We start from the raw sequence: 11,361 nt of genomic DNA, 5'->3' as shown, positions 1-11,361 counted from the left end.
CAAAGTGGGGTACGCGTTCCCCCAGGGGTACGCCAATTGCAAGAGCAATTGCAATAGCATTAACACTCACAATTACGAGTGCACCTGAACGCCTCATAGGGCAAGGAGCAGATAGGAGTGCATGAAGTTGCTTATCGTTGCTTATCATAAGTTGCTTATAGTTGTTTATCAGTGCTCATGTCAAAACTTTATCAAAATGTCACCATGCAAAATACATATTTTTGACCTGGGATTACTAATCACTATAAAATGTACTAACCAATTAATTCTATTCAATATCCATCCATTTTATACCGCTTCTTCCTTATTAGGGTCACGGCGGCATGCTGGGGCCTATCCCAGCTGACTTCGGGCGACAGGCGGGGTACACCCTGGACTGGCAGGGCACATATAGACAAACAACCATTCACACTCACATTCATACCTATGCATGCATGTTTTTGGAATGTGGGAAGAAACCGGAGAACCCGGAGAAAACCCCCACACGCACACGGGGAAAACATGCAAACTCCACACAGAAATGCCCAGGGGAGAACCGAACCCAGGTCTTCCCAAACTCCAAGCTGTTACTGTGTTGGCCAACGTGCTACCCACTAGACCACCGTGCGGCCTCTATTCAATATTTCAAGTTAATTAAGATAATGAGGTTTGTTTTTTAAGCGTGCGGGAGTACATGAGAGAGCACATGGCTTCAGATCAAATGTCTGAAGGGGCCACTGTAAAAAGTTTGGGAACCACTGTCTCACACCAAGTCCTTAAAGACGAGGCCTTACAAACTCAACCACCATAACTGGGATCCCAGTGAGTTCAAATAAGGGCGTTTGGGAGTTCTGTGCCTTGCTCAAGAGAAACTTTGAAGTTCTCAGTAGACAAACTGATATCTCTCGTGCAGCCGTCCCTGGTCTCCATCTGTCTCAGTCCTTAACTAAATTTATTATTCTTTATGTTCCAGAGCATAACCTCTTAGACTGTGGACTGAACCTCCATAATCCTAATCTCAGAGAAGATCTTTGGGGTGTTCCAGATAGAACAACTTGATAGTCCTCAGGATGCAAGTCATCATCTATGCATCAACCATTCATAGCCTCCATCTGTCGTGGTCCTTAACTTCTGACATTTCGGTCCATAGTTGCTCTCAAACCAGGACCCTTAAAGAAGGGGCCTTACGAACTGAGCTAGTGAATCCCATTGATGATCTTTGGGATGTTATGTTCTGGAGAGGTCAGACTCCTCCATCACCGATCCAAGAACCTGTCAAGGAAGTCTGTCTACTAATGAATGTAATAACTGCCATGATCTTATTGAAGCAATGCCACAATGCCATAATGAATGCCTTTCTTCTATTAGCTCACAGCATCCTGCTTGAACAACGCTCGCCATGCAGCTTCCCCCAAACGTTTTCATGACCAAACAATGTTTGAAGAGCAGCCAGACTATTCTGGGTCTCCTCTGGGTGACTCACTCTTGCTGTGCTGTCAGCCATTAGACATTGTTTTTTGATGGAAGTCTTGTTGATTTGTGGTCATTTTGTGCAGATTCTCCTCTCGGCCTCGCTCGTCTCACTCGTTGCGTTCCAAACTTGGCGCTGGGGAGACACAGGGCTGTTTTCCATTACAGCGGGAGTCACACGCTTTCTTTCTTGTATCAATTGGAAACAGGCTATAGAGAACATTATTTAGACTTAGGCGAAAGGCTTGCGAGGCAGGTTTGGTCCATCAAAGAGCGATGATGCTGACTTATGGGAGATGCCTCGTACCAGGCAGAGGAACATCTTTAAAGCTTTACTGTAATCCGTCCTAACATCTGCTAATCGACATTCTTTCGCAAAGGAACGGAGCATTAAGAGCAGCACTTACTGTCCTTGAAATGATACGACCTACCGTTTTACGGGTATTTTTATTTATTTATTTAATGCAATGGATCCTCGCACATTCATGCCCCGCCTCGCGAATATGTGGTCATATTCATACATGTACCACTGTTTACAAAAGGCCAACACTTTTACATGTTTATGTCTTTATTGTCAAGTGATGAGATTTTGCACTTTGTTTGGTGGTTCTTGAACGCACCCTAGTGGCTGTGAACCGCAAATGTTTGTTTGGCTACGTTAGCACTAGCTTCCGCTGTCAATCCGGCCTCAAAACTGGCAGCGGGGGTGTCCAAACTGCGGCCATTTGCCGGAAAAAAAATAAAAACAACAAAACTAAAAAAAGGAACAGCAAAAGAGCAGTAATTTTACAAGAATAAAGACAAAATATCAGGAGAATAAAGTCATACTAATAAGAGAAAACAGTTGCACTCTTACGAGAAAATAAGTCGGAATTTCATGAAAACAAAGCTGATATATCAGGAGAATAAAGTCATAACATGAAGAGGAAAAAAGTTGTAATCTTCAGAGAATAAAGTCCAAATATTAGGAGAATAAAGTATAAAGAATAAAGTCTTTTCTCTAACAAGAAATGTTGTAATTTTATCAGAATAATGGAAGATCTGGGTTTGAATCTCTGTTTGACATCTCTGTGTGGAGCTTGCATGTTCTTGTCTCCGGTTTCCTCCCACATTCCAAAAACATGCATGTTAGGTTTATTGGTGACTCTAAATTGTCCATAGGTATGAATGTGAGTGTGAATGGTTGTTTGTCTATATGTGCCCTGTGATTGGCTGGCCACCAGTCCAGGGTGTACCCCACCGCTCGCCCAAAGTCAGCTGGGATAGGCTCCAGCATACCCCCGTGACTCTAGTGAGGCCGAACGGCACAGAAAACGAATGACTGAATTCGGAAAATAGTCACAGTATTGAGAAAGAAGTTGTAATCTCATGAGACAAAATGCCATAGCTTTGGGCAAATAAAGTCAAAATATTAGGAGAATAAAGTCATAATAATAAGACAATAATAAGACAAAACAGCATAAAGTTGAAATATTCAAGACTAAAGAGTCGTAATATTGTGAAAAACAAATAAAACAAAGAATGAAGTTGCAGTTTTAGAAAATTTAAGTTGGGTAAAAATTATAATATTACAATAATAAGGTCCAAATATTATAAGAATAATGCCACAATATTAAGAGAAAAAAATGCATGAGGATAACGTTGAAATATTTGTAAAAAAATAAAATGGAAATCGGCAAAAAAGCGTGACGTGGGGAGAAAAAGTTCATTCATACTAATTATACGCTTTGTCACGTCATAAACACAAAGCTGAGGTGCAGGCTGTTTTTTCTTTAAAAATAAAAACGTCTCAGCGTACTTACATGGCTTGGTTTAAAGTAATATAACAGTTCCTGCCTCCTTTGACTTCTCAGTATGAGGCCCTCGGTGGAAAAAGTTTGGTCACCCCTGTTCTTGGTCTAGCCTGAGCACCAGGCGAAAGGCTACGCCGTGACTCCCACCCCATGTGTTCATCCATCATCCGTTATCCTTCAGTCGTGGTGAGCAGCTATACTTGCCATACTTTCAGACGTGTGTGAGGGATATTTAGGGATCAAACCTGGATTGTGTCGCGAGTGAACACTGGCGATTAAAGAGAGAAAGGGAAGGTTCTGGAGCCGAATCTAAACCAATAATGATAACAATCACTTTATCCAACTCCCTGCGGTCCAAAATCGGAGGAGAATGTCAACGTCAAGCTAGCAGGTGGGTTTGGAGTGGGGAGGAGCGAGCCGTGTGTTAAAAATGTGGGTGTATGAATTACTCACGATTTTCCGCCATTCTCTGGCAAAGAAAGATGCCCTACTGTATTGTTACTTTACATGGAGTTGTATGGTGTAATTTTACGTTGGGGTGGGGGTTCATTTTACAAGAATAAAGGTTTTCGGGGAAAAGTAATTTTCATATAATGAAATACTTTTGGGGCCACACGGTGGTCTCGTGGTTAGCATGCTGAATGTGAGCGTGTTGTTTGTCTATACTGTATGTGCCCTGCGATTGGCTGGCGACTAGTCCAGGGTGTACCCCGCCTCTCGCCGAAGTTTAGCTGGGATAGGCTCCAGCATGCCCCCGTGACCCTAGTGAGGATAAGTGGCATAGAAGATGGATGGATGGATGGAAATACTTCTGGTACATTGTCATCCTTCGTAAAATTCATATGGTGCTGACGTATTATCGCTACATTTAAGCAAGAGTAACTTACTCGTACTTGTTTAAAGTACAGCTTTCATCTCCTTTTTGTAATTTTTTGGGGAATATTTTGTATAACTTTCTAAATTTTACACAAACTAACTCACACCAGCAAAAGATACGTATGTATGTAAGCTGAGAATCTTAAAATTGAGTCTAAATGAAGAAAATACGTACAAATGTGCATTGTTTTGATTTGCTGTCTGACGGGGGGGGGGCTGCCCCATTCATGGCTCCCCGCGGGGGTTCAAGGTCCATTACAATGGCCAAAGATCACCACCCTGGCCCCCCCATTGTAAGACTCGCTGCTATGTTGATTGTGACAGGGAGCACATTCATTAGGAAGGTCATTAGCTGCTGGGGGGACATGTTCATTTACATTGGGGGGGCATGTTGAGGACTGTGTGGAGACACTTATCTGCTGTTGGCAGCGGCTAAACAAATACAAGCGGGGGCCATCCTGGTGTCGCCACAAGTGGACAACAAGAATGCGCGCTTGATAAGAGGAGGGAGCCGACATCGGCGTTGTTATGCTTGTTGTTCTGCAAAACGTACAAATATGCAAAGTCTTTTGTTACGCTGCCAATACGCAAGAATGACCACAGCTGGCTTACTCGCAGTGCTGCATCATACTTATTTACATATTGCTAATGGATGCGGTTGCAGACATTGTGTGGACTAATTGAGCGCCAATCACGCCATTAGTTTGTGCTAGCATGTTTTGATAAGCACTTAAGTAGCCGGGGCGGGATGGTGATCACCTCCGTCTGCCTCTAGCAAGATGCAAATGGGTTAGACTTAAAGCACTAATGGGCCTGAAAACGGCAGATTTTTAGATGTTTCTTGCAATGACACATTTCAAGACACATTTCAACATTTCTGTCATCTTTTGGCCAAAAGCTTTTTCCAATCACCTCAAATGACATTAGCTGTTGATGTACAGTAATCCCTCGTTTATCGAGGTTAATTGGCTCCGTACCCAACCGTGATAAGTGAATTTCCACTAAATAGGATTCCCTATTTATAAATGGAATATTTTCATAGTTGCATCATAGAAAACCTGTTTATAACCTTCTAAATATGGGTTTTAAGATTTTTAGAACCCTCAAGACATGAAATAGGGTTTCTGATTAATAAACGGAATATTTCCATAGGTAGAGCATAGAAAACTTGTTTGCCACCTTCTAAATACACATTTTAACATTATTAGAGCCCTCCAGACATGAAATAACACCCCTATAGTCATATTTACACCCCATTACCCAATAAAGGAGACATAATGAGAGAAAATAAGACATATATGACATAAATAAGACATCATATACACTCAAACACATTAGCATTGGCAAAGTTCTTTTACTTCCTGTTTTTGTACAGTACTTCCTGCAGGGGCTATCATCTCATCAATGTAACATTGCTGACACCTAGTGGCCAGTGTAGAATGCTACATATATTCACAACGTCTTTGAATGCGTCTACTGAATGCCTTATATTTGTATTTTACTTTCCTAATAATAGTCCGTATTCAACCACGAAACAGCGATGATTTATTAATTCATATATTTTTGATAGAGCAAAGCCATGAAATTTGAAGAGCGAAGTGGCGAAGGATTACTGTATTTATTTTAAGGCTAGCCCCTTTAGCATAGTGCATTTGTCAACCTAATAATGAAAACAAAGTCTTACTTGTGATTTGTGACTAGAATCATATATTTACTTCCTGTTTAGCCAGTTATTTATTCTTTTCAATAGAAATGAAAGTGAGTTCTATTGATGGCATTATTCAGTGTACATAGTAGTGCAAAAAATGTACACTTGAGTAAATGTACGTTTGAAATACAATAAAAAAAAATAGCATCCAAAAATTGCTGGGAAAAAAAAAAGTTGGTCAGGAGAAACTTGTGCCCCCCCACACCCCCATTGGCCCTATCTCCCCCCTGAGAACTAATATCTGATGGTAATTACATTTAATGAGATCATGGGGTCGTCTGCAGGGTGCACTTCTGCAAATTGCTCCTGGCATGGGGTCTCAGGTTGGGGGGGGGTGGCGGATTGTTTTTTTTTGGGTGCGGGGGGGGGGGGTGGGGGGGGGGTGGGGGGGGTCACCAAGACTCGGCCGACGAGGCAACGAAACGTGGAAACGTGACGACCTCAGCTTTTTGTCAACGACATCACCTCCAGTGGAGGAAAAGCACACATAGGCTACTGTAGGTGGCACTCACGTCCATTTAGCCCCCTCCCCTCCAACCCCCCCAGGGCTATGATGGGTGATGTTGACACTCTCCTTGCTGTGGGCGGTGACCTATGCGTCTTAACTAATCCATTAACAACTAATTGTCTCCTCCTCCTCCCCGGGTGCTTGAACAAACAGCCCAGTGGGGGGGCGGAGGGTTTGGTTTGGGGGGGGGCCTGTGCCTTATAAAAGTGGAAGAGGAGCCGTCCACTGTCACTGACACTTGGATTTTCCAGCTGCGTCGGACGAGAAACCACAAGCCATAAAGCAGCGCCTCGTCTCTCGTGTCGCCGTGACCTCGCTTGATTTGTCGCCGTTTACAAGCGCCGCCATGCTGTGGAGTCTGTGGATGGCGAGTCTGTGCGTGTGCTTCTCCTCCTGGGCCGAGGGTCATATCTGGGCCTGGATGCTCAACATGCCCCACAGTCCGCCCAAAGAGGGGGTGATGGCACTCAGGGAGGGTGCCCCCGCTGCCAGGGCCACCACGGTAAGCCAAGCACTTTTTAGAAGTCCTTCTTGAAAAGTCTTTAACACTTCCGGCTGTCGTCTGCAGGCAGCGTGCGAACACGACAGGGTCTGCGGACGGGGCTTCTCCTGCGACCGCCATTTTGGCCTGTGCGTGCCCCTCCGCGGGGAAGGTCATTACTGTCGCAGAGACGCGCAGTGCGTTCGCGGCCTCAGCTGCATGTTCGGGAAGTGCCACCGCAGCATTCCCAACGGACAGGAAGGTGAGCGTCCCGACATGTCCGTCGCCAGAAGTTTCTGCGTGCTGACTGCTGAGCTCACCACCCGTGTTGTGTTCCCAGGTGCCCGTTGCAAGGCGAACAGGGACTGCGGGGCGTCCATGTGCTGTGCCCGCCACCATGGCGAGCACGTGTGCAAGCGGCGGCTGGTGCGCGGCGAGAGCTGCTATGTGCCCGACGGGGGCTTGGCGTTCAGCATCAACCAGATTTGCCCGTGCGACGAGGGGCTGCTGTGTCGGGAGAACAGCGCCCCACGCAGGAGAGAGTGAGAATTGCACTGTGCTGTACTCTGTTTTCATTTAAAATGTCTGCAACTTGTTTTTTTCTGTTTCAGGAGGGACTTTATTTACCAGGTGGACCGCACCAGCTGGACGTGCCAGGTGCCCAAAAGCTAACCCCAACCTCAACATAAAGCTATTTATTATGAATTATACTGTACAGGATTGTATCAAATCATGCTAAAGTGTTGTTTTCTATGTTTGTATATTTTTATGGTGTTGTATATTTGACCTAAAGCACTACAGTGACTGTTTTTATAGTAATAGAAGCAATAAAAATGCCTTGGCTCCTGTTTGGAACTCAAGCTTTTTTCAACTTTTGGATGCACTCGGTCAGCTGCTGACATGTTTATGCGACAGCGGGCGGTTTGTTAAATAAAAGCTGCTTGTTGCTGCAACGTGAGCTGACGTTAGATGCTATCTGGGCCTCCTTCTCATGCTAATCAGGCGCACTTTGCATTCAGCATCCACTCTCTTTTCCTGGGTTTGTTACGCGCTCAGAGGAATTTCATTCTCTGTCTCTGCTCAGTTTCAGTGAAATACTCATTATTCAGCTTTTTTCTAACATTTTGACCCTCATGTGACAAAATCTTTACAATTTGTACATTAAAGATGCTAAAACCAACCCAATGTATGTCAATGTATGCTAAGCTAGCTGAACAAAACATCTTAGATTTGTGTTATAGACGACTAGTGTAATATCTAACAACATAACTCAGTATGTAGTCAGTTTGGGGCAAATTACCTTTAACAACTAATAGTTATAGTTATTAGTTACTTTCCTTAAAAGTATTTCAATTAGTAACAGAATGATTCCTGCATAAACATAATAGAGTCATTCATTCGTTCCAGAAGGTCCAACGCTAACCAAAATGGATGCTAACTAAATCCATTTTTTCCAAAGTCCAATTGATCCATTCCAGAAAGCCAAACATTTGAACAAACAACACATTTTTATTAGGGCTGTCAAATGATTAAAATGTTTCATCGGATTAATCAGGGTTGTCAAATTAATGAATCATGATTAACCACCATGTCACACTGTGTCTGAAATATGCCCAATTTTTACTGTATTTTATTGAAAGAAAGACAAATGACAGGGCAGGATTATATATATTTGTATGTATTAACAGCGTCAAATTAACTGAAAATTTAAATCAAGTTAAGAGAGTAAATATATTTCTTCTTTTAATAGCAGAATACTGCATTAGAATCAGATTTTAACTGTGCTATTATGAGCAATGAGGAGTCGCGTTCAAAGACACCACATCATTTAAGTTGAATTCACATGTTTTGAGGGAATTTTCGGGGATTTCCGATCATACTTAAATGCAGCAAATTGTACTTCCGCATTAAGAGTTACAAAGTGAGTGATTAGAATATCCACTTATTGTTTTTCTTTGCATTTCTGTTTATTTAGACCACACATACACACATAATAAAGACGCTGTTGTGATGTTTGGAGTGTCCATGAATGCATTTCGCGGTCTGTCTAGCCATCAAGAGAGCCATTTTGCATTCTTTCATGTATTCCCCATCTGTGAACGGCTTCCCCCCTCCTTACGATCTCATGTGCAACCAAGTGTTGCCAACCTCGCCATTTTCTCGCTAAATCTGGCGAATTTGCAAAGCCTTCTTGGTGACTTATTTTCCCAAAAGCGACTGGCGACAAATGTAGGGACTGGTATTTGGAGACGTAAAAGTGAAAAATTGTATTGTTCTGCCACGCCTCACAGCAGTCACAAGCTATGCTCTCGTAAATTCCATGGTTTTATTTTACTGTGCAGTAACTTGCTTCAGACTTAACGCCAAACTCTATCGACTTTTTTCTCTCCAGTGAGACTCACTGCATACACTAGCCTACCTCCACTTCCCTTGCTCATCCAATCAGCAGTCGGAACGCTGTCCAGATGCATTCACGGACTTGGGTTGAGTCGGATATTTCAAATTCTTTCAAAAATGTGCATTTCCCCTGCTTCGGTGCTAAAAAAAAAAATCACTGAGCCGCAACAAGGAGGCTGAAGAGTCACATGCGGCTCCGGAGGCGCGGGTTGCCGACCCCTGGTCTAGTGACAATGAGGGCGTGTCGTTGCAAGAGACAAGAGACGTGTTTGTTTGGAGTTGGAGATACATATATGGTGTTGGAATGTTGATGTGCTCAGGTCACAATAAAGTTACTTTCACTTGCCCCCTCAGTGCCACAGTTCTTCTTATTGCCAATCGAACAGAGGTAGGCTATATCGTTAGCCCTGGCCACGTCGCGCTTTGAATTTCGCGGATTTTTATGGTATTTCAAAAATATACAGTTAATAAATCATGCTGTTTTGTGGTTGAACATGGCCTATTATTTGTAAAAATATTTAAGCACATTTTACATATTTTTTCCCTAAATGAAGCATTTTCAAGCATAAAAATGCTAAATGAAGTAAAATACAAATATAAGGCATTCAGAAGACACATATGTTGTGATGATATGTAGTATTTTAAACTGATGACCAGGTGTCTGGAATGTTTCATTGATGAGACAATAGCCACCGCAGGAAATACTATGCACAACAGAAAGTTAAAAAGAACAACAAGGAACTCTCCCAATGCTAACATGAATGACTCTATATAATGTCTTATTCTCTATTATTATGTCTACATAATTACTCCTATTGAGTAATAGGAGTGTAAAGGTGACTCTATGGGTGTTTTTTCATGTCTAGAGGGCTGTAATTATGTTAAAAACTGCATTTAGAAGGTCATAAACAGGTATCGGTGGTCTAACTACAAACATATTCCATTTACAAATAAGCAATCCTACTTCTGGAACATGTTAACCACCATAAACAAGGGATTGTTTTGGTTAGCATGTTGGCCACACAGTCAGGAGATCCAAGTTCAAATCTTTGATTGTGAGGAGTTTGGATGTTCCCCCCATGCATGGATTTTCTGTGGGTACTCGGGTTTCCTCCCACATTCCAAAAATATGCAAGTAAGGTATGAATGTGCACTGTGGGAGGTGTTATTTCATGTCTAGTGGGCTCTAATAAAGCGTATTTAGAAGGTAGTAAACAGGTTTTCTACTGTATGCTCTGACTACTTTCAATAAGAAACCCTACTTGGCGGAAATTCACTTATCATGGTCGGGTCTGGAACCAATTAACTGCTATAAACAAGAGGTTACCGTAGTGCAAAAACATTATTGGTTACCATTATTCTCTAATGGCCTTAATTGGATGGTCGATCAATTGGTCGGGCCCTATCATTCATTTTTAGGAAAAACACCATATTTCCTGCATTTTACTCGTGAAAAATAAGTCTGGATGTTGAGGGACTGTCTTGGCTGACATGTCTCTTCAACATTGCGTGGAAGTGGGGAACAGTACCTCTGGATTGGCAGACTGGGGTGGTGGTCCCCCTTTTCAAGAAGGGTGACCGGAGGGTGTGTTCCAACTATAGGAGGATCTCACTCCTCAACCTCCCTGGGAAAGTCTATTCCAGGAGGTGCAATGTGGTTTTGGTGCCGGTCACAAAACACTGGAGCAGCTCTACACCCTTGCGTGGACACTTGGGAGTTTGCCCAACGGGTCTACATGTGCTTGGTGGACTTGGAAAATGCATTCGACCGCGTCCCTCGCGGTGTCCTGTCGGGGGTGCTCCGGGAGTACGATATGATGGCATTCCTTCGTTGGCGTTCGCTGCCTTCTTCTTCGTTGGAATGACGACTGTTTTATCTGTTTGCTGGGCTGGTCGATCATTGAAATGAGAAATTGGAATTAAAAAAAATTAACAATCCCGGTTTCCATCGATGCTCGAAGTTGTACCATTTGAAATAGTGATTAAACAGATTACCCGTTACTGGAAAACCATAACCTCAATAATTCCAAGACTGCTAATAATGAATTAATTTAATTTTTAGAATATGCTGAGGGCCAATAAAACTGACCTGTGGGTCGAAAGTGGCACCGGGGCTGCACTTTGGTTTCAAAGAAGTCATGCTATGGAA

The 11,361-nt window shown here is 42.9% G+C and overlaps 1 protein-coding gene across 2 annotated transcripts; it reads left to right on the top strand.

Annotated features, from left to right (window-relative positions):
- The first annotated feature begins 6,608 nt into the window (after positions 1-6,608).
- On the top strand, positions 6,609-7,540 carry LOC129168460 (dickkopf-related protein 3-like). 2 transcript variants are annotated; one of them, XM_054753764.1, is made up of 4 exons: positions 6,609-6,836; positions 6,903-7,077; positions 7,156-7,357; positions 7,427-7,540. In XM_054753764.1, exons 1-4 carry the CDS (start codon positions 6,681-6,683, stop codon positions 7,485-7,487), a joined length of 594 nt encoding a protein of 197 aa, XP_054609739.1. In that variant the 5' UTR covers positions 6,609-6,680; the 3' UTR covers positions 7,488-7,540. The 2 variants fall into 2 exon arrangements, with proteins under 2 accessions (XP_054609739.1, XP_054609740.1); XM_054753765.1 differs by having other exon boundaries at positions 7,156-7,492.
- The last annotated feature ends 3,821 nt before the right edge of the window (positions 7,541-11,361 follow it).

This window comes from Dunckerocampus dactyliophorus, chromosome 15, assembly GCF_027744805.1.
Source record: "Dunckerocampus dactyliophorus isolate RoL2022-P2 chromosome 15, RoL_Ddac_1.1, whole genome shotgun sequence".
Classification (NCBI taxonomy): Eukaryota; Metazoa; Chordata; class Actinopteri; order Syngnathiformes; family Syngnathidae; genus Dunckerocampus; species Dunckerocampus dactyliophorus.
Note: the sequence above shows the minus strand (reverse complement) of the source record. Positions and strands in the feature narration are given on the sequence as shown.